The sequence below is a fragment of the Ramularia collo-cygni genome, assembly GCF_900074925.1.
Source record: "Ramularia collo-cygni strain URUG2 genome assembly, contig: RCC_scaffold30, whole genome shotgun sequence".
Lineage (NCBI taxonomy): Eukaryota > Fungi > Ascomycota > Dothideomycetes > Mycosphaerellales > Mycosphaerellaceae > Ramularia > Ramularia collo-cygni.
In genome coordinates, this window is record NW_019716284.1 from 88,457 (window position 1) to 111,971 (window position 23,515).

At 54.4% G+C, this 23,515-nt stretch overlaps 1 protein-coding gene; it reads right to left on the reverse strand.

Moving 5' to 3' along the window:
• Window positions 1-1,639: 1,639 nt before the first annotated feature.
• RCC_11401 (uncharacterized protein) lies at window positions 1,640-22,903 on the reverse strand (the record flags this gene model as incomplete). XM_023776622.1 has 4 exons in its annotated part: window positions 1,640-3,199; window positions 3,263-4,122; window positions 4,174-12,732; window positions 12,865-22,903. 4 exons carry the CDS (start codon window positions 22,901-22,903, stop codon window positions 1,640-1,642), a joined length of 21,018 nt encoding a protein of 7,005 aa, XP_023632390.1.
• Between the last annotated feature and the right edge of the window lie 612 nt (window positions 22,904-23,515).

Sequence of the window (23,515 nt, forward strand, 5' to 3'; positions counted from 1 at the left end):
TTTCGAATACATGGTTACTGTCGAAGAAGGAAGAGAGGGGGATTGGGGCAGGGAAGAATTGATTCATATTTATGGGGAGGATGGAGTGGGGGTAACTTGGAGGTACCTACTACTGGTAAGGTAAAGCCTTGTTTTTCAAAGGAAAGGTGCACTGAATCGAATCATCAAACGCAAGGTGAAGGTCACTAGCATCTCTCACGACGAAGGAATGATCATTGTCTACTCCCTCCCCACGACCAGAGAGAGCGATTGCGCTTTGCCGCGATCGCCAAGGGGAAGGAAGCCATTATTCCTATATACTTCCCCCGTCTCTCGGGAGTATTTCAGCAGCTCACCTATCTCACGATACCCATCATTGCAAACCAAGTACTAGTAAGTATTAATCACACAATGTCRGAACTTGGTCAGACATGATGATCCCCTTGGTCGCGTGGGACCATCCAGATTCACCGGCAGCCAAAGCGGGTAAATCTGATTGTATACGACCATCGAATCATTTCGTTACTCGGAGTAGAAGTAGGTCGAGCGAGGTGGAAAGGAAGTGATTTGAGCCCCTAGCTWCCCGGTACAACTCATCCCGACGAGATGTCTACTCCTTGAGGATTTTCGTGTTTATTGGGGATGATGAGCTGCAGGAGATATTGAATATTGACCACTATATCTTACTACACTATTTGGCCAAACAATCGCCTCTGGGATGTTAGATACGACGACGACAGGCCATTCCGTACGGATAGAAACCCCCCTTGGTGCTGCGTTTGGTCTTGTTCTTAGTACGGAGAGCGCTCTCGAGACTAGGACAATGACTGACCATGCTGCCACCTTACGGCAAAGCTTCTTCTCGAGACATTTTGTCCAATCACCCAGCCTAGTAGATGCATACCCACAGATCATCACAACAGCAAGTTCAGCTTCACGTGCAGAGATGTAAGTGTCCAATATAGGGTTCCTGCCTGCTCATATATCTCTACTGAAAGCCACTCGACACAACTTCCCCCGAATAACCACCTTCCTACATCCATCCCGGCTAGTATGCCCAACATCCAACACATATCAGACTACAGTAAATGCCAATTACAGCAGTATGTCCATTTTCTAGAGGATGAGTATGCTACGATTCATTTCCAAATCACAAGCTTTCCGACGAATATCGATCCGATGATTTTCCAAGTCGATTTATCCTGAGGTTGAAATTAGATAGCGGTCGTATATATACTCCGAACACTATAGTTCCCAAGTGGCTTACCTCGTCTCGAAATTCACCTGTCAGTATCCTCAGTCGATACTTTTTTTCTATCGTCCCGGTAAAGGGCAACGTTTTGTTTTTGCTTAGCTTAATACTCGCCATAGGAGCTGGGATTGTATCTTCGATATTAGAATTGGAGTATGTAAGGCGAGGTCATTTCTGTAGGCTGTTCTTCATTTCGGAGGAAGCTAGGAGTGTAGTAGTCTACGTCCCCAAGAATCTTATACATGTCAAAAGCAGGAGCTGACGATGATCTTGTCGAACGAGAGAAAAAAGAAGTAAGAAGGGAATGAGATAACTTCAAACTTCAATCAAAATATCCACCCCCCAAGCGCCAGTCATAATATAAACCATCCCAAATATRTATATCCTTCCAACTACAATCGAACCTCCTCAAAAAGCCCCCGCATCACTCATCATCACACTAGGTTTACTGCTCAGTCGACTCCGACTTCGAATCGGATCATCAATCTCCATGGCACCGGACATGACGCGGACGACCTTCTTTCCCTTTCCCGCATCATTTCGGACCAGCACTTGGGCTGGACAGACGACAATCTCCTCCTCGCCTTCTCCAATATCGTCTCCCTTCTTCACCACCAAGGGGAAGAGGACAATCTTAACGACGGCATGTTCTGCCGCCAACTCTTCGTTCGAGCTGAAGAAGCCCGAACGTTCATTCATCAATGAGGCATTGAAGTGCACCTTACGGACTAAATCACCGTTGGTGTCATATTCTGGCTGTAGCGGTGGCAGCATGATGTACTCGGCCCGCTGGATGCGCATCTCAATGGAAAGGTCCACGGCGATGCGTATGACCTTTTGCAATGATGCGAGAAGCTGCTGCTCAGAAGCAGATGGAGGGGGAAGAAGTAAGCACAGCACTCCAAAGATTTCAATCGCAACCGCCTCGGTGTCCATACCGCACTGGGCGGAGAAGTTTGGCCGTTTGGAGAGAAGTGTGAGGGTGGTGGCGCGCCAGTGAGCCACTGCGCGGGGTGGACCAACATCGGAGAGAAGTTTCTCCAAAGCCTTGAGTTTCTGGCGTTGCTCGCGGTCCATACCGAAGAGGTAGCGTGTGAAGATGTACTCCCACACCATGGTCATGACGACAGACATGAAGACGTCACGGCGACGGATTCGGTCGCCGAGAAGCTTGTCCACGTCGGAGCCATCCAAGACTGCATTGTCCAGACGTGCTTCCAACTTGTCATCGTTGAGTTCTGTTGACAAGCGGCAGACACGATTGTCGGATAGCTTGGAAAAGCGAAGCACCCATTGCTGGACGTGTTGACACAGTTTCTGACACGAACCATCAAAGTAGTCCTCATCCCGCTGGATGAGGAAGTCGCTTGAATTGGAGGACTGGATTTGCACTTGCAATGCCCGAATCTGTTCCGAGGCGATGTCAAGTTGTTCTCGTAACCGCAGAATTTCAGCATTCTTGTCAGCAAGAGCAGTGGCGATCTCGGCCTCGAGGATGTCTTTCATGCCGGAGGTGATTCTACCATGCTCCTGTTGCATGTTCTCGAGGTTTCGCGTGGTCGCTTGCCATTGCTCATGTGCTTGAGCATGTTCGGCTTGAAGCGTGGCATATCGACCATTGGTGTCATCAACGAGGTTTTTGTTGGCTTCCGTCAGACCGCTGTTCATCTCGGAGAGACGGGCGATTTCGTCTTGCATCGGCTGCAGCATGGCCTTGATTTGGTTGATTTCAGCATCTTTGGCTTGGAGATCCAATTCGCGCTGTTGCAGTGTTTCCAGCAGATTCTGGTCGTTGACGACATATCGCGAAGAATCTTGCGATTGTCGTGCTTCTTGCAACGCACGATTCTCCGCCACGAGCATATCAAGTCGCGACTCGAGCTCATTAATGTGCATGCTCTGCCGCTTTCGCACGCTTGGCGGTCGCGTCGGCGAGACGTGCGACTCGGCCGCGTCGCCATAGCCCTGCTGCGCATTGTTAGCATCATCAATACCATCACCATCATCACAATGGAGGTGTTGGAGACATACAAAAACATCACTCATATCTCCACCGCGCGAGGCGCTACCCGGCATGCCATTCAGCTCGTCATCGTTGAGCGGTGGTGTCGGCGGCGCCTCGAAGGGGATTGTTGTAGGTGCAGTGCCGCTAACGGAAGACCCCGTTTCGCCCCGCCGGCTGGCGGCCCGCAAGTCACCTGACAAGTTGATGCGTCGCAGGGAAGGCGTGGAGCTCTGGTTGCTGTGATTGCTCTGCATGCTGTTGCGGCTGAAGGAGCGCACTTCTGGAGCCGATCGGCCATGTCCATACGTCCCACTCGTGCCAGATCGGTTGCTCATGCCGCTGGGAGATCGCATGTCGGGCATGATGGCCTTGCGGGGGCCGGATCGATCAATGTTGACCGTGTCATTCTCCTCGTCCACCGCCGGCCAGGACAATCTCTTGATGATGTCGTCGGTCGAGAGCGGATTGCTGGTTCGTCTCAAACCCCTCAAGGACAAACCTTCGGGCACTCCGATCTCTGGCGAAAGGGTGCGATGTCGGTCGCGAATGCTTTGAATGGCTTGAGGTGTTTCGCTCCGCTTCGTGACCTTGAGCTGTCCAGATCCACCAATATCTGTGTCCGCCTTACTTCTCTTGATCGCCTGGCTCTCCTCCGCGATGGGGCGCAATGGTGTCCTCGGACTGAGGGGACCCCCAGCACCGGCTGGCGAAAAAGATGGGCGATCACTACTAGCATCCATTCCCGAGATGGGCCGATTTTGGGAGTTGGCACGCTTGACAGGCTCGCCAAACATGGATCTTGTCTTGAAGAAGTCGGAGCTTTCGGACTTTTGATTGGGTGTCTGTGGATCGTGGGGATGATGTTGAGATGACAATCCCGGTGATGCTGCAAGATTGTCAGGCGGAGACTGGAACAAGTACGACGTTCGGTTCTTACTGGTTGGAAGCAGTGGAGTGTCAGCGGGAGCATCAGAGCTGAGGCCTCTGGTATGGGCCTGCGAGTGCTTGTCATTGCTCGTCTCTGCCCGCTTGTCGGGCGTATTGACACCCCACTCTTCATCCGGCGTGGATCCCGTGGAAATGCGGATTGGCTCGAGCGATCTCCGGTTGCGCAGGCTTTCTCGAGATGAGCTCTCTTGCACGACCGCAGGAACCTCGCGGCTTGATCGCTCCGACTGCTGCGCGGAACGCTTGCCTTCGGTATACCCACTGTCACGGATGGGCTCGCCTTCCTTCTTGTCCAGTCCGGAAAACGACCATCCCGGTTCTGCAGGTGCAGGTGGCTGTGAAGAGATTGACCTTTGCTGGCCTTCACCCGAGACAAGAGCGCTCGCTGCTAGAGCGGCAACGCCAGCAGCGACGATGCCAAGCCCAGACGCAGATCCACCCTCTGCAGCCATGTTTCGTGATTTCGCCTCGTTGTCCGATGCAGCCGCGGACTTTTCAGTGTCCAAAGCACTCTCGGGGTTGTCAGAAGACCCGTCAGTCTTGTTTGTAGCTTTCAGCTTTCTCTGCTTGCGCTTGTTCTTCTTGTAGGCTTTGTATGCATTGTCCATCTCATCCACATCCATCTCACCATCTCCTCCAATCACCAGGGCACTAGCGGGATCTTCCAGAGCACGATTGTTGTCCTCTGTCGCGAGTGCTCCGGCTGCATCACCTGTCGATTCGCTGATGATGTCTTGTGAATCACCTGCCTTTTGAATTCCTGCATCGGGAAGGGAGTCCAAGTCAGGTGCGTCCCTTGGAGCGCTCTCTAGCGTAGGATCCTCTGGGGCAATCGAAGATTTCTTGCCTTTCTTGTCCTTCTTCCGCTTGGTAGTCACAAAAGAGAGGTCGGGCTCATCATCTACGGCGATGTCGCCTGGGTTGTCATTGCTTGAAGCGAGAGCCTTTTCCAGCAAAGCCGGGTCAAACCCTGTTCCTTGAAGGCTTTGGCTGATGGTGTCATTGAAGTCATCCCGAGGTGCTTCGCTGTTTCCCGTGACCGCGACAGAAGGTGTTGGAGCATCGGCTGGTGTACCTCCATCGTCACCGTCCGTCGATTTGTTTTTCTTCGACTTCTTTCGTTTGCTGGTTGTGGTAGAGAATGTTTCTTCGGGATCAGCTTCGGGACTTGCTCCAGGTGGGGAGGCTCTGCGGTGGAAGATCGGGTCGCTGATAACCAAGTCGGGGTTGAATCCAGTATTGGCGAGTCCTGCGGCCAATGTAGCGGCGAAGTCAATGTCCTGCGTGGGGTTTGATTTTGTTGGCAATGCGTTYGTTTCTTCCAAACTGCGCGATTGCTCTGGAGGCAGCTCTACATTGGCAGGCACAATGACTTCCTCAGTTCTCGTATCGCCGTGATCGTGAGCAGCAGGTGCTTCACTGATGGTAGCTKCATCCTCAGCTGATGGMGGAGTCTCCAGGTCATTCGAAGACCCTTCAGCTACTACGGCTTCAGTTTGTGTCCCAGTAGCGGATGATGGCTCGACCTCAGGCTCTGGCGCCGGTGTTGACATTCCGCTTTTCTTTGCCTTCTTCTTGTCCTTTTTGGACTTCTTGGCAGAGGAGAAGCCCTCCCAGGTGTCTCCTTGTTGGTCTTCCGTTGGAGGAATGGGCGCTGAATCGGGAATTTCAGATGATGTCTGTTGGGTCGTGACATCTTCCACACCCGCGACGGGCTTGGAGAGGGTGTCGGGTATGACATCTCCGTCTTGAACAGCCGCCGGCGTGGAAGATCCGCCTTTCTTGTCCTTCTTCTTGTCTTTCTTCGACTTCTTGGTAGGAAGTTCTGCCCACGCCTCTTCTGCCGGCTCTTGTTCTTTTGTTGTCGGTTCGAAATTCTCAGATGGTATCTCTTGCAAATTCTTCTCTGCGACGATCTCGGTAGGCTCGGTTGGAAGATCAGCTGTCTGAATGACTTCCTCATCTTGAATAGCCGCTGGCGTTGAAGAGCCGCTCTTCTTGTCCTTCTTCTTGTCCTTCTTCGACTTTTTTGTAGGAAGGCCTGCCCACTCGTCTTCCACAGCTTCTTGTTGTTCTTGTTCTTGTGTCTTGGGAACTGGGGTCGATTCGACATCCACAAGTGGCATTTCTTCAGCCGCTGCTTCTGTGACGACTTCAAATGGCTCAATGGGAATGTCAGCTATCGGAGCGACCTCTTCATCTGGCACGATCGCGGGCGTTGAAGAGCCACTCTTCTTGTCATTCTTCTTGTTTTTCTTGGACTTTTTGGCCGAGGTGCCTGCCCACTCGTCTTCCAAGGGTTCCGCGTTTGCAGGCAGATTCTCCACGGCAGCATTCTCTGCAGGAACGTTCTCTGCAGGTACTCCTGATTCAGGTGCATCCCTAAGATCATCCGGCACTGATGCGTGAACAGAATCGATGGTCCCGACAGCCTCATCATCTTTGAGTACCGTCGGCGTGKACGAGCCGCCCTTTTTGTCCTTCTTTTTATCCTTCTTGGACTTCTTGGTCGAGAAACTTCCCCACTCTTCCTCGACGGGCTCTACCTTTACCCGTTCGTCTGGCTCGAGTACTTCATCTGCCTGCTTCTCTGATTCAGGAATTGCACCCAAGTCGTCCGGTGCAGTCTCCGAGACGATGGCAGTGGGCTCCACAGATTCTTCTTCATCTCGCGATACCGCCGCCACGGGGGACTCGCTTTGCTTTGCTTTCTTCTTATCCTTTTTTGATTTCTTGGTGGAAAAGGCCGCGAATTCTTCGTCTCCAACTGGCTCCAGGCTCGCAGATGCGACTTCCTGCGCTGGCTCCACCAAAGGCTCGGATATTGGCTCAACAGAAGCTGAGGTGCTGTCAAGATGTTCGACAGCTTCTTCATCTTTCGGCAAAGTCGTAGTGAAGTCCTCGCTCTGTTTACCCTTCTTCTTCTTGTCTTTCTTGGACTTTTTCGTGGAGAAGCTTGCGAACTCATCCTCCTCAACCGGCCCCGTGCTCACAGGTGTAGATTCTTGCGCTGGCTCGACCACAGGCTGAGATTCTGGTTCGACTGCGGCTACAGTGTCTCCAGATGGCTCGACTGAAGCTAGAGCCGTATCAACGGGCTCGACAGCTTCGTCTTCTTTCGGCAAAGTTGTGGTGAGGTCTTCGCTCTGCTTGGCTTTCTTCTTGTCCTTTTTTGACTTTTTGGTCGAGAAGCTCGCGAATTCATTCTCTTCAACTGGCTCTGAGATTGCGGGTGGATCGCCTTGCGCTGGCTCGATCAAAGTCTCAGTCTCGGGCGCGATTGCCCTTCCAGTGCTTTCAGAGGGCTCGAAAGAGGCTGAAGATGTGTCAACATTTTCACGAACCTCATCCTCTTGAGTGGCGGTCGGAGTTGAAGACCCTTTGCTCTTGGCCTTCTTCTTGTCCTTCTTCGATTTCTTAGTGGAGAAGCTTCCCCATTCTTCCTCGGGCTCAGCTTTGGTCTCAATCTCTGGCTCGAGTGCCACGCCAGTGTTGTCAGATGGGGGCTCAACCGAGACTTGAACCGTATCGACATTCTCACCAGCCTCGTCTGCTGTTGCTGACGGAGTGGACGCACCATCCCTCTTGGCCTTTTTCTTGTCTTTCTTCGATTGCTTGGTCGAGAAACTTCCCGACTCCTCCTCGGGCTCTGCAGGTGTGGAAGCATCAGCGGCGATCGCACCGGCAGCCAAAGTAGCGAGCGCACCAGCAGCCAAATCAAGATCCAGTGACTGGTCTTGACTGCTCTCTTTCGGTTCAGATGATGCTTGTTCGTTCTCGGCATTTTCTGGAGTTGCAGTCCCCGTAGTCTCAGCCCAAGGGTCCTGGGTAGACGATCGATTCTTCTTACCCTTCTTCTTGTCTTTCTTTGAGGCTTTCGCAGCGAAAGAATCGGCTTCTGTAGGCTGCTCGATGTCGACGATTTCTGTTTCAGGAGTTGCTTCGGCCACATGAATATCTTGCGGAGATTGCGTGGTCGGCATATCAGCCTCGGGCTCAGCAACAGTAGCTGCCTCGACGTTCAACTGAGCCTGTTCGAGAGTATCGCGCTGAGAACCGCCCTGGGCTTCTTCACCTGCATCGACCAAGGCACTCGGCTCAGACAATGCTTTATCTGCAAGAGACTCCTCGGTGGCTTGAGCAAGTTCGGCTTGAACTATCTCCTGCGCGGGCTCTTCGGTATCCCAGGATTGCTTGTTCTTCTTTCCCTTCTTCGCCTTCTTGCCCTTGGCTGGCGGAGCCCATGAGTCGTCTTCCACTGCAGCAGGAGGTTCCCGCGGCTCTATTGCCATAGATTCAGGAGGGCCCTCGAAAGTCCCATCTTGGTTGGTTTCGGTATCTTGGGTTTCTGCAGGCTTTGTGATTTCGCTGTCCTCGAGCACAGCTTGCTTTCCTTTCTTGCCCTTTTTGCCCTTTTTGCCTTTGGCAGGAGAAGCCCAGTCGTCGAGATTGTCAGTCTCGGCAGGCTGAGGAGATTCTGAAGGTAGCACAGAGGATTCGACAATGTTATCGGAACCACCTTCGTCCGTCTTTTGCTCGGTCTCTACAGTAGACGAAGAAGTAGCATTGTTGTTGGCTGCTGTCTCTGCTTCATCTTCGGGCTTACTCATTGGAGGCGCGGTTCCAGCTAGCTCATCTGACGGCGAAGGTTCTTGCTCGGTATTTTCTGGCAACACCAAGTCCTCTACCGGCATCTGTTGCGCTGCCGCATCCTTGTTGACATCTCCGGAAACATCTTCCTCTCGCGCGGCCGGCATTTGGTCGATGGCGGTGCGAGAGGCCTCCTCCGCGGGCTGATCAGATGTTGACATTGCATCAGCCTGCACCTGCACCTCGCCTGGTGCAAATTCAATTGCGGGTGTGACACTTCCGGAAATGGATTTCTTGCCCTTTTTGCCCTTTTTCTTGCTCGACGGCATGGCCCACTCGATGTCTTCCTCCACCGGATCCGCAGCAGTGGCATTCGGAACAGATTCGAATTCCGTGGAAGCCGGAGCAGAGACTTCATCTTGTGCTGGAGTGATCGCATCCAATGACGCACTTTTCTCGGCTTCATTCACTTCGGCAGGGGGATCAACCAATGTCGAGCTCCGGTCCTTTTTGCTCTTCTTGTTCTTCTTCTTCGAGCTGGACGCCCATGAAKCATCCACGGGGTCCTCGACTGGATCAACCTGTGCTTCAAAGGGCGTTTCGATCGTAKACGCCTCTTCAAAGACTGGGGCAGACTCTACAGTGGCATCCTTGGACGCATCGACATTGAGTTCATCAGATATGCCCTCTACTGGCACGGGTAAATCCTCGGCAACGGATTGATTTCTCTTGCTCTTCTTGCCTTTCTTCTTGGAACCGGAGTTCCACGCGGATTCTTCCTGTGTATCAGCCGCTGGCGGAACAGACTCTTCGACAGCGGGGCTAGRCTCGGCGATGACATCTTCGTTGCGGACTGGTGGAGTGGTGGACTCGCTTGTTGTTTGAGGTTCTTCCGGCACAGGAGCTGCGTCGATAACCGAGTTTTTCTTGCCCTTCTTGCCTTTCTTCTTCTTCGAACTAGAAGCCCACTCGAATTCGTCCTGCGGTTCGACGGCTGGGGCATCGGACTGTTCGACAGCGTGCTCGAGATCATGAATAGGCTCGGCAGCTGGTACCTCAGACTGCCCAACATCAAGAATGGGGTCAGAAGGTGGTACATCAGACTGATGAGCATCAAGAACAGGCTCGGCAGCTTGTGTATTGACAGGCTCGACATCAAGAACAGGCTCGGCAGCTTGTGTATTAGCAGGCTCGACATCGACAACAAGCTCGGCGGGTGGGACACCGGACTCCTCAACAGCAATTACGGGCTCGGTAGTCAGCTCTTCGCCAGGAGCGAGCGAAACCTGAGCATCATCACTTGGCTCGGCATCGATCTGCGCAAGCGCCACTTCGGTGAAGGACTGGTTCTTCTTGTTCTTCTTGCCCTTTTTCTTTGAAGTGGGGGCCCATTCGTAATCTTGCGGCTCTGCTACGGGTGGAGCTGGCTGGGTTTCCGCTGAGCTGAGATCAATGTCACGAGAGATGGAGCTCTCGGGCTGGGCGCTGGGGTCAACTTCCAGAGCTGTGGGAAGTTCGCTTTCTCTGGCAGCAGACTGCTCGTCACCCGCACTCGTGTCCAGAAGAACTGGTGCATCCGAAACGGATTTCTTGCCCTTTTTATTTTTCTTGCTCTTCTTGGTGCTCGATGCCCACTCGTCTTCGTTTTGCGGGGTCTCCGCGGCCTGAGCACTGGTTTCGGCGACGGCATCAATTTCTTGCGCCAGAGCTTGATCATCAGGCTTCGTCTCCTCAGCTACTGGACTGGACTCCTCCACAGTGGTGGGTAGTTCTCCAGACGTGGATTTCTTGCCTTTCTTGTTCTTCTTGGCTTTTTTGCTGCTTGTCGCCCACTCATCTTCCTCCGGCTGAGGAGCGTCATCGCCAAAATCTTGCCCGGTGGCGGCTTTGGGCTCATCTGCCACAGGCTGTTCACTGACCGGTGACTCTTCCGGCGCTGGCGTAGCCTCTTGCGCCGCAGGAATAGACTCCTCCACCGTGGTAAGCACTTCTTCAGAAATTGAGTTCTTTCCTTTCTTGCCACTCAATGCCAAATCGACTTCCTCTTGCGGAGCTTCTACTGGCTGAGGACTGACATTGCCGATATCTTGACTGGTAGCGGCACCGACCTCGTCTGCCACGGACTTCTCATCGGTTATGGACGCTTCAGGCGCTGGCATTGACTCTTCAAGCGCAGTCGACCCTTCAGAGATGGACTTCTTGCCTTTCTTATTATTCTTGCTCTTCTTGCTGCTTGCGGCCCACGCATCGTCCTCCGGGGGAGCTTCTACTGCCTGAGGAGCAGTATCATCGAGGACCTGGGTGGCGATGGGATCGATCTCTTGTGCCGAGGGCTGCTCAACGGCCCCTGGCTCTTCCGCCGCTGGCGTGGCCGGCTCCTCCACAATGGGAGGGTTCTCAGAGATAGACTTCCGGTCCTTCTTGCCCTTCTTGCCCTTCTTCTTGCTGCTCGACGCCCACAAATCTTCGTCCTTTGGCTCCTCAGTCGCTATTGGGTTGTCAACAGAGTCCGACTCCAGCGAAGGCAAAGGCTCGGCTGGTTTGGTTATCTCCTCGCTGTTTGGAAAATCCTCCACCGCGGGTGATTCTACAGGCAAAGTCTGTTCATCTGCGGCTGGCACAAGTGGTGTAGCCGAAGAAATTGATTTGCGGCCTTTCTTGCTGCCCTTCTTGATGGAAGACTTTCTACCAGTCAGCATCGAGGCGTAAGCTTCATCCTTTGGTCGCTCGCGCAACGACTCCGCAATTCTTGCAGATTCAGCAGCCTCGCGGGCTGCTCGCCGCTCTTCTCTCTCCAAGGCGCGGGAGTCGAGCTCGCCAAATGCGTCAAGATCTTCAGTCATCCGCGATGGCTCTTCCATAACGGGATCTGATGGCCCGAAGAAGTCGTCAGTCTCAGGCACAGTGTTGTCGTCAAAGTTGTCCTGCGGGAGACTTGGTTCTTCTGCTCTGATTTCGTCTTCGTTGGCTGGCTGCAGATCAAGAGCGGCTTCCGATTGAGCTTCTGCGACCGGAATATCAGGCGCATTGGTCGCAACAACGTCTGCATTTTCAGGAGTCGCAGCTTCGACAAGAGGTTCCTCGGCGTTCGGCGGTGGTGGAGCGTTCTCAACACCATCACCGACATCGAGCGGCGGCGCATCGTTCGCATCTTCCGTGTTGACAGCCTCCTCGGCTTTGGCATCGCCTTCCCATGATAAGCTCTGCCGCGCCTTTTTCTTGTCCTTTTTACTTTGCTTGCGGGCCRGCGGTGGAGCAGACTCTGGTTCAAGGCTTGGTTCCTCAGGAACATTTCCCTCCTGCGCAGGCTCCAGGGTCTCGCGGACAACAAACGCTTCTCCCGTATGATCTGCTGAAGGCTCGTCGACAGGTGCGGACGTTGCTTTTTCTGGCTCTGGTGCCGGCTCAGGTTCCCATGCCTGTGACTTTCGGTTCTTCTTCTTGTCCTTCTTGCTCTGTTTCGTGGAGATAGAGGAAGTGGGCTCGTCAGTCACTGTGACTTCTTCGACAGTTTCGCGCGGAGCTGACACGATGTTCTCCTTCGACTCAACGACCGATGCTGCAAGCTTGTTGTCTTCCGGTTGGGGATCATCTGAAGGATGCTGTTGAATAGGGAGAGGGGCAGATTCCTCCGCGACCGACTTACTATCCTCGATATGGGGAGTGCTCGCAGGTTGCTCTTCAACAGGGAGAGAGGCCGGCTCCTTGGCGTCTACGAACTCGTCCTGTTGTTCTGGTGCGGACGGTGCCTCAGCCTCAGGTTCCGTCCAGTCAAGACTCTTTTTGCCCTTTTTGCTCTTCTTGCTCTTCTTGGAAGACACTGGAGCAAAGTCGTTCGATACCGGCTCGGGAGTGGACTCGTCGGATTTTGCCAGCTCTACAACTGCGGCAGCCGCAGCAGCAGCACCAGCCGCTACGATAACTCCTTTCGCTAGGTCTGTCTTTGGGGTTGCCTGCTCTTCCTCAGGTTTCAGCTCTGATGGCCCATGGTGCTCTTCAGCATCCACGAAAGCGGCACCGCTGTCCCCTTCCAGTGGAGCAGCCTCTGGCACGGTATCGGACCAAGCCGAAGATTGTCTGTTTATCTTACCCTTCTTGTCTTTCTTCGATGCAGCCTGGAATGGCACATCTGTCGGCTCGGATATGGGCTGTGAGCTGTGGCCAGGATCTTGAGCGACTGCCCGGTCTGTTTCGCCTTCGACAACCTCACTGCGAGGTTCCGGCAGTGCGACGGGTTCCTCCGGGGTTTCGAGCTCGTCCCAGGCAGCGGATTTCTTCTTCTTCTTGTCTTTCTTTGACTTCTTGGAAGAAAAAGCGGATTCGGGCTCTTGAACTACTGATGGTGCGTCGTCTCCTACCACTTCGAGCATGGGCTCTAATGACTCTTGAGTTGCAACCTCCGTCTGCTCGGGCAGAAGAGTGGGTTCCTCCTTTGCATCGGATTCTTCCCATACGGATGATTGCCTCTTCTTGTCCTTCTTGGACTTCTTGGAAGACGAGATCGAAGGTTCAGCATCCTCTGGAGTCAACACTAGCACCGTCTCAGGCTCAACCTCACGCGAGAGATCTTGGTCATTCGACTCCGCTGCATTTTCGTGCTCGTCCCAGGCCAACAGATTCTTCTTCTTCTTATCTTTCTTGGACTTCTTGGACGTTGGCAGAGAAGCTTCTTCAACAGTAGCTTCTCCAACGACAGGAACCGGCTCCTCCGCAGTCTCCGGCTTGGATTCAGGGCGATCCGCAAACTCAATGACCTCAGTCTTGATTGGCTCCGAGGACGAGAGCTCCTTCTGTTTCTTGCCCTTCTTGTCTTTCTTGCCCGGCTTCTTGTTTGAAACAGAAGCGAACTCATCGTTCTCGTCGACTTGGTTCGTACTGGGACCAACCGGCGCATCACCATCGACCACTGTACGCACTTCATCGGCAGTCGAATCGCGAGAGAATGGATCAGACCGGGCCGTAGCCTGAGGCTTCTTGGCCTGAGCGTCCATTACGGATCGAAAGGCGTCGGCTTGCGAGTCGTGCCACCCAGCTGCTGACCCCTGGACGATACTGCTGAAATCAGACACGCCAAAATTGATCTGTGGTGTCGGTGCCTCATCCGTGGGTTGATCCTGTGCATGGTCGGCATCTGCGGACTTCTCAACAGACGTAGCATCACCAGAAGTCGATGGCACCGGTACTGGCTCATGCTCGAACAAAGATACCGACTGCGACTTCTTTTTCGACTTCTTCGATTGCTTGCGTGTCAACTGCGGAGCGTCTTTGATTTCAGAACTGACAGAGGGAGAGTCATCTGTTCCTGCCGTGACAACTCGCTCTTCAACAACAAGCGGCGCTGGATCGGCCTTGGCTGTGGGAATCTTGTATGAGGTTGACGGACGGTCATCTTCGTGCTCGAGGGTACTCGTGGCGATTTCAGCCGGATCGGATGGTGCAGACCGGTMCAGGCTCCGAACACCTTCACCGCTAGTTTGGCTATCTTTCGGATCATCGCTTTTCAGGGCCTCCGAGGGTGAATGCGTCAAGACTTCTGTCTGCTCTTGCGAAGTTATGCCAACGTTGTAAACTGGCATGGTATGAGCAGCGGCAGATGCAAACACTGTCGCCAGGTCCGGCTGCTGAGAAATAGCAACAGGATCGATCGAGGCGGCGTTGTCTGGACCTGGTGTCTGGCTGGTAGGTCCAGCTTCTTCCTCATCCTGCCATTGAAGTTTCTTGCTCTTCTTGCCCTTCTTCTTCATGGAGCTTTYCCGGATCAATGGCGCCTCAAGTTTGCTGTCAGCAGCTGGGATGGCAGCGGATGGGTCCTGGGCGATCACTTCTCGTTCATCCTTCCGCCCACCATCAACGACACGATCGGGTGACTGTCTCCTGAKCTGGTTCACAGCATACACAGCAGCTGTTCCAAGTACAGCAGCGGCTGCGGCGACTTTGATACCATCGCGAACATCATGCTGATCAGACTTGAGTGGTGATTCAGATCGACTGCGAGGAAGTGGCGGAAGATCATCATCAACTTCGCGTGTGCGTTCCTCCCTCGCAAAGTCCTCCCAAGTATAGAATTGCGGCTCCTGTTTGATTTGTCGCTCCGCTCCAGCAGGGAAGAAAGGTTGCTGCTGCGACTCACTGGCTTTGGGCGTTGTCTCTTTGGAGCCCAAGACATCGCCATGCTCCTCTATCCACTGCTGTGCACCTTGGATGTCAAGTTGCAGCTTCTGTTTTCCCTCCACATCCGAAGATTCAAGTTCTTCCACCGCGGATTCGTAGGCATCGCTCAATTGAACACTGGACGCACGACTGGACGGTCCGCTCGATGGAAGACTTGGAAGCGCATCTTCAATTTCTGGAGTCTTGCGATTCCGCTCCACCAGATAAAGTGGTTTGATCTCCGTGGATCCCGGACGATTGTGTCGAGACTTTCGCAATGACACTGGCGAGCTGGGTGCCGAACCAGTCGAAGGAGCAGCTGGCGAGCTGAAGCTTACTGATCGTTCCTTCATCTGACCAACGGTAGGGGTAGGTGGGGCATGCCCAGGAAACCTCAGTGGCACGGCAGTGGAAGAAGCTKCTCTATGCGACGACCCAGGCCTCGGGACAAGGGTCTCTGTAGAAGAAGAAAAGGGCGTCTCCAGCGACAGAATCTTCTGTTCGCCTTGGATACCGACAGTTTTCACCGTCCCAGCATCTCGTCCAGTCTGAGCAAGGTTGCCGATTCCCTGCTCGCTCTTTGCAATAGCGACTGGACTAGACGTGGCTGGAACATTAACGGGTAGAGGCGGCATATCCTCTACCCGCATCCCTAAAAAAGACTGGTCTTTGGTGTCTTCGTCAGTCTTTCTTCGGTGGTGATGGGGACGATGCCCACTCTCGCTCCTGTTTTCATGGCGAGAACTGCTCCGGCTTGTTTCACCAGACTTCCTGCGGTGATGGTGCTTCTTTCCGCTGTCACTCACGTCTCGGTCGAGATCGCTGTCGTGTGTACTGCGCCGGCGATGTTCCCTGCTGTCTTCTATACCAGTCCCTGAGCGGCGAGATTTGTGGCTAGACTTCACGCTGCGGGTGTCATCATCATCGTCGTCGCCTCCATAATCGGATCTGGAGCGATGGCTTCTGTGTCGGGACTCAGACTTGACACTACGGGTGTCGTCATCTTCATCACCGGTGTACGACTCTCTATTCTTCTTCTTCCGCCGACGTCGAGCATCCTCATCTTCGTCATCCTTGCTGGGGCGAGGAGGATCTCGACTGCTCTCAGTCTTGCGTCCAAACAGGGAACCGAGGATTCCACTCTTCTTGTCTTTCTTCACCGAAGGTGATTCCTCCTYATCGCGCCTCGATCGRGTGGACATGACAGATCTGGTATCGTCATCATCATCTCTTCGGGACCGTCTCGGCTCCTCGTCCTCATGCCGGGATCGACGCTTGGACTTCTTTGAGCTGCCGTACACATCGACTGGTTCCGAAGCTGCCACTGATTGCGTCTCGTATGCATACGAAGGCTCGTCGAAATAATCGCTCCCTCTGCGAGCCTCATCGCGTCGTGAGGTCGTTGGTGCAGACTTTACGGAGCGAGAGTCATCTGGCGATGTGCGGCGCGGGCTTCCGTGAGATGATGTACCGAAGTAGTCACTGCCACGACGACCTGACGTGATGGGTGTTGTTTCGCTCGGAGTACGATCGGAGCGAGAGCTCTCGTCCTTGCCATGGCCATTCGTGTAGGACGTCACCTCAGCAGCGTCGCGAGTGTCTGTGGTTGGTTTGTCTCCACCAACATAGTCGTCCCAAGCAACTTCACTCCGCWATGGCGAGCTGACTTCTGGTAGGTTGAAAGCTGCACTGTTGCGTTTGCTCTTCTTCTTGCTCTTCTTGGGCTCCGCGAATTCGGACCAAGGATCAGGTTCGTGTGCGGGAGGCGGTTCTGGTGCAGCTGGTGGAGTACTGACACCGTCATCAATTTGGTACTGGAAAGGGTCAAAAGCCGTTTCGGTGCCAGGCTTTTCGTCTCTCAGCGTGGGAGACTCCTGATCGGCGTCCCATCCACCGGGCATCGAAGGAGGTGCAGTTGGTGGCGACTCTGGCTCAAACTCTCGATCTAGTGGCTCGCCCAACTTGGCCTTCTTCCCCTTTTTACCCTTCTTCTTGCCAGATGAGCTGGATCCATCCACGTCTTCGACAGTGTCGAGAGCAGCGGCCGCCGCAGCGATGCCTCCAGCCGCAAGGACAGTATCGGCTATATCGGCAAATCCGCCGAAGCCGGACTTCTTCTCTTCCTTGTCCTTTTTCTTCTGCTCTTTCTTGGTCAAAGCAGGCTCCTCCACAGTCACCGGGGATGCTTCGCGAGTTGTAGTCTCTGCGGGCTGGGATTCTTTGGTATCACGTGGCAAACTGTCAATCGAGCTGACTACATCTGCAAAACCTTGCTTCTTGGCCTTGTCACGCTTCTTCTGCTCCTTCTTCGAAAGCGGTGGCTCCCATGCAGGCTCTTCGTCTGCGGGGATCGTGGTAGGAGACTCTGTCAGCACGATAGGGTCGATGACGGCCTCGGGTTCCGTTACGACAGGAGTGGAAGGCTCGCTGTCGATAGTGCTCGATCGCTTTGCGGCCTTGTCACGTTTCTTCTGTTCCTTCTTCGAAAGGGGTGGCTCCCAGGCCGAGGGCTGCTCGACTACTGGCTCTGGCTCGGCGTCTTTGCTGGCCTTGTCGCGCTTCTTCTTGTCCTTCTTCGAAAGCGGCGCTTCCCATGCTGGCTCCTCAATAGCCTTGGTCTCTTGGGACGCACCAGCTGACGTAGCCTCTTCCTCATCATCAAAGCCACCCGGAATACGTCGTGTCTTCTCCTCGGCTTGCTTGGTCTTGTCGGGCTTGCCTTCTATATACCCACGAATGGGCGTTGCGCCCTTACTTCCCGGCGAGGGAAGCTGGATGCTGAAGTCAGACACTGAATCGACAAAAGGCTGGCGGTATAAAGGTGCCTGCGGTCCAGCATGCTTCGATGACTCGCGGTAGTGCTTTGCGAGCTCATCTTCGCTGTAAGTCGTCGTCTTCGGTTGGCCGCCTGTTGATGCTTCCTCGACCACAATTCCTCGGAACTTCTCGCCCGAAGACACATCGTCGCGAGCGGGAGATCTCGTATCTGGGCTGGTAATGTACGAGTCTCGCTCTTTTTCATTGTAGCTCTCCGGCGTCTGCACATCGTAGACGTGCGTCTTGTCTTCGCCCCAGGAAATACTCCTGTTGAGTCGCTCCGACTTCGTTTCACTGTCAGTCTCTACATCTGGAATTCCATCCTCTACGGACTTTGAGGACTTCGCCAGCGGAGAGGATGGCGAGGACGTGACAGAGCTCTTCGTCCGCACTGGACTTGTTTCTGTGATGGGCGGTGTGGGGGAAATGAGATTGAGCTTAGGAACCCCGTATGGCTGGGAACTTCTGCTTCCACCATAACGGACACTATCCAGGTGGGCGAGCATGTCTGCGTCTCGTGCGTGGTAGACCTGAATATCGTTGTCTGCATTTGGTCCCAGCACTTTCGTCTTGCCATCCGCGGGTTCAGACAAAACGTCTTTGGGCGCGAAGAACTCTGCGTACGTGCTGTGGTCTTCGTACGCACGTTTGCGATCCGAGATGACACCCTCAGCAGAGACGACCTTATCGGCCGCCTTGCGAGCCAGCTCTTCGTAACGTTCTCGCGAGGCTGGGCTGTGTTTGCGCTTGAAGAAGTCTGGATCGAAGATGTCGTCGTCCATGAGAGGTTCGCCAACGTCCCGGGAGGAGTGCGGAGTGACTTCCTTGGCTTCGTATGATTCGTCTTGTCGTCGCGAAGTTGACTTGGGCTCTTTGCGGTCCCGGGTCTCTCGACTGGCAATCACAGCACCGACAGTAGCCGCAGCGGCAGCGCCTGCAACAGGTCCCCAAGCAGCTGCCTGCTTCTTCTCGCTCTGTTCCGACAAAGATTGACCCCTGGCACGTCCAGACTTTGACGTCTTTCGATTGCTGTCCTTTCGCTCCTTGGCACGACGCTCGCTCTCCTGCTGCYCTCGAAGGAATCTCTCTCTTTCAYCTGCCTCTCTGCGCTCCTCCTGTTGTCGCGCCTGCTCGACCAGTCTGATTTGCTCGCGCCGATAAGTCTCTTCCCTCTCCCTCAATGAACGCTGGCGCTCCTTGTCGATTTCGGCCTGCTCTTCAGCCTCCCTCCTCGCCGCGGCCAGTTTCGCCTCGGCGGCTCTGCGATTTTCATCTTCACGAGCACGGCGAATGTCTTCCTGCCGCCGCTCTCGCGCCTCGGCCTCGGCTTTGCGTGTTTCACTCTCTCTGGTCGCACGCTCGGCTTCTTCTTTCAGAGCGCGAGTACGATCCGCCCGACGACGGTCCTCGTCGGCTTGCTTCTCCTCTCTTCGGCGTTCGCGATCTTCTTTGCGCTGCTGATCCTCTGTCAAGCCGAAGCGGACGTTGGATCCTGCCGAGTCTCTGGATTTTCTGCTAAAGGAGTTATTGGAAGATGTAGCGGCGATGATGCCTGCAGTGGCAAGTGCTCCGGCACCAATGAGCGCCGCATCCTGGGCAAAGCTATTCGAGCCCATATTTCGTGCCCAGTTGGAATCCTCATCCTGGGTGAATGCCGGCTTGATAGGGGTCGTGGGCTGAGGTTGTTGTAGAGGGGCTGGACCTGGTCGATAAATTGGCGGCGAATTTGTATCGAATGCCCCTGGCATTGAAGCGTGCCGTGGGTCAGTATCGAAAATCGGTTGCGGATCGACGACCTGCAAGGGTTGAGTGTGGCCACTCTGAGAGGAGGCTGAAGCCATGCTGGGAAGTTTTCGCCCAGTGTCGTCAATGTAGATGGGCTGTCCGGACGAGTACGGCTTGCTGGTATCCGGGACGTACCCACTTGGGGCGACGAAGGAGTCTGCGACACTCGTCGCATACGATGGGCGGGGAGAGGTGGAGTTCCTGGATCGTCTCTTCTTATCTTTACCGCCCCAACGCCATCCCCAGGCTCCGAGACCACCTGCGGAGGACTGCGAGTTGATACTCTCCAAGCTCTGGCGGCCGGAAACCCGTCTGCTGCCATAGTCACCAAATGCAAGTCCTCCATCGACGCTGGAATGTCCGTCGGCATCGGAGGGCAGCTCGTCTTCCCACTCTTCCTCTGAAGATATTGGCGAGCCGTGATTTTGGGTACGGCCACGCTTGTTGACATCTTTCCGTGCACCCAGCTCCACCTTGCTGGTACGCTTTTTGATACGTCCGCCTTTCTGCGCAGCGGAGAGAGCAGCGGCGGTTGCACCAATCCCAGCCACAGTTGCAGCAAAATGGTCATCCGATGTTCTCCGAGAGCGCTTTGTCGAGGATCGTCCGGAAGACTTTCGGCGTAATGGCAAGCTTGTCTTGCTGGAAAATGCCTCGCCGAATGCTAGTTCGGAGTTGGAGGACGAGGCAGAGCTGTTGCTGAATGTGAAGAATGCCGTCTTCTTCTTGTGGTCCTCCTTTCTGGGATTTTCATGCTTCCTCGGGGGCGAGAAGAAGCTAAAAATGCCCCCTGATTCGGGAGACTCCTCTCGACCATAGGATGTCCTGGGTGAGCGACGTTCTCTCCGTTTGCCCTTTGAATCTCGAGATCGACTTCTGGAACGATGTCGCATACCTGCAGATGCCGCTCCAGCGCCTAAAGCAGCACCGGCAGCCGCACCGAAGAAAGCACTTGATCTGCCCTCTCTAGAAGAAGATCTCGACTTTTTCTGTACTCTCCTACGCTCCACGGTTCCATCCTTCCGCCTGACCGTGACGAATTCTTCTCGATCGCTCGGCCTCACAACACCGTGAGTCGATTTGCGTCTCTGTTCGCGGGACGAACTTCGACTGCGCCTTCGAGCAGCAGATCTTTCACGATGTCCGGATTTGACACTATAAGTATCGTCAAAATCTTTCCGACCATCATTGARGATCGCATTGGCAACGCCGGCAACTCCAGCAGCTGCGAGACCAGCGCCCAAGATTCCAGTTGATTTCCCACTCTCGCGTCGTTTTCGGCTGCTTTCTGAGGCGTAATAACGGCTGTCCTTGTCAACACGCACACTTCCCGCGCGGCGGAGGGAGTCATTGCTGCCCTTGCGACCCAATCTTTCATTCGACCTGCGCCTGCGAAGTTCTTCAAACGAGTCACGTCGGGTATTTTTGTGATAGTGATGCTGTCGGGGTGCGTCCCAGGGGGAAGTTCGAGGATCGAAACAGTGCTTGCAAACACCAATGTATTCAGTATACATCTCCATTTTGGCAGTATCTTCAGGGGTGGAGATGAGGTTGAGTAGCCCATCTTTCAGACGAGTCATTGGTCCTTTGTGTTCGTGGCCGTAGTGAAGTTGATGCATGCCTGTCCCACCACCACCACTCGAGGKATAGTGGCTGAAGCCTCCCATTCCGGGTCGTGGCGGAGGTCCCTGTCCACCACCACCACCATATCCACCAGATGAAGTCGTGTTGTGGCTGATGTGTTCGTGTTGCTGATTGACGCCATAAGCTGCAAGCCCGGCGGCGGCGGCGCCAGCTGCATAGAGAGGAATGTTAGAATTCGTATTAGTAGATTGCTTACCTGGGGTTGAGTGTGCTGTTCCATGGCCGTTAGTATAGTAAGTTGAGCTCGATCCCGCGCCGTTCGTTGACTGCGCTCCGTAGGTGTTGACAGAACCTTGCGCAGTAGTGGAGCCTGGTACCCCATATGTGTAGGAGGGAGGCTGAGATTGTGATTGTGGTGGAGGGCCGTAGTACACATTGCCATCCGAGTCGTGTCGATTCGGCTTGGACGAGTACGATGACTGCTGCTGGGATGAAGAATGGGCGTGTGAAGAGCCGCTCAATGCAGCGATCCCCGCAGCGGCGGTCATTGCGCCAACGGCTGCACTCGATGATGAAGTTGATGTTTTGGCTGGCTTTCCCACCTTTCCTGGCTTTGATGTCTTGGCCGGCTTGAAGGCACTCCATGATGACTGCTTGGTCGGCTTAGGCTTGGGCTTCGAGGCCGGGGTAACTGGGGCAGACGCACTTGCTCCCGCGCCGTGAAAGCMCCCAGGAACATTGACAGACACATCTCCCGAGTAGAAATCGTTTGCAGTTCCGTTTCCCGTGTCCATGGCGGGGATCGGCTGGGCACTCGCAGCAACCAGATGTTGATCCGGATTGACAAGCATGTTGGGGCTGCTAATTCTCACGCCGGGTTGATGCTGCACTGATTGACCAGCGTCCAAGTAGTAATCTGCTGCTGCGCCCCAGCCGTGGCTTGAATGCTCCAAGGGGGGTCTGTTGGAGTCTGCGTATTGGTCATGATATGGCTCCTGGCCTGGAAATTGGCCTTGTTGTGGGGCAGGACTGGGCAAAGCGCCCGACATCATGGCGTCTTGCGATGGCAGAGGACCCATATGCCCATCAGCATATTGCCCTGGAAACTGTGCAAAACTACCCATTTCCGGCAGAGCGCGAGAGCCCTCACGCCGACCCTCTCGCTCTGGCGATTCCACCAACTCCGGACGTCGCTTGGATTTTTGCTCCCTCTCGCTTTGACTGTCCCTCGCCTTTTCTTTTTCCTTCTCCCTTCCAGAAGACTTGCTAGTAGGTGCAGTGGACTTGCTTGACGTCTTCTTGCGCTCCCTCTCGCGCGAGTGACTCCGAGATCGTCCTTTCGCCCGGTCCTTTTCGCCTTCACGTTCTCGCTCCTTCTCCTTTTCTTTCTCCTTCTCGCGCTCCTTTCCTCCACTCTTACGCCTCCTCTCTCCCTCACTCCGCCGGCTCTTCCTCTCGCTGCGCGCATCCCGATCTTCATCCTCCCATTGCTCCTCATCATCGGGCAACATGCGGAGTGCGCTGGCAGTGAGAGGCGCCGCAGAGCTGGTTTGAATTGGGGATGATCCATAGCCCACCATACCTGAAGATGGCACTCCATAGACACTCTCCTCGCCCCCATCGTCGTAGACACTGCTCATCCGCGAACTCCTCCGCCTGTCATCATCGTCTCGCGTGCGGGAGCTGGTCACACTCTCTGCGCGGTGACTCTTCTTGCGTCTACTTGGCTCACTTGATCTTCCTGTTGAGCTTCCACCGCCCTCACTGCGGCCTGAGAAGGCCGCTTTCCACATTGCGTGAGAGTAGAGTGATGCGCCGGGGTTTTTTATAGTGGGTTCCGCTGATGCCGTGGTATAGTTCTGGCTATTGCGATTGTAACTCGTGGCAAATCCACCTCGTCTCGATCCGTTCCCTTGTAGTGTTACACTCGTCTCGTATGCGCGTCGTCTCGTGGCGTCTCTTCGTGAAATGGCGGTCGGGGGCGTCAACAGTTCTACAAGATGGACGTAGGTAGGGTATTACAGTCGCTACGGGCAATCGCGATCAATGCAAGCACAATCAATGCTTGGTCAAACGGTGCGCGTAAATCATCCTCTGGCCAAGATGTCCAGCGTAAAGAGTGTAGCAAGAGCGGCGTGTTCGCATGCCATTCGCTCGCTCTGGATTGTTCATGCATGTTTATGCAGCTTGGGATTTAGCTTTGCGATAGTTCAGCCCAAGGGCGCTTGCCGAGGTGGCTGGCCAACGAGCAGGGATCGGAGCTCCCTTCAGCTGCTGGGAGCATGCATCATCAATCGCGACCATCGTTGCCACATGGCACATGTCAAGATGGTATGAGACATTCCGAAGCCGGGGAATGTTGGTCTTCACCCTTCCAGCTTGGATCAGGAAGTGCCTTACCTCAA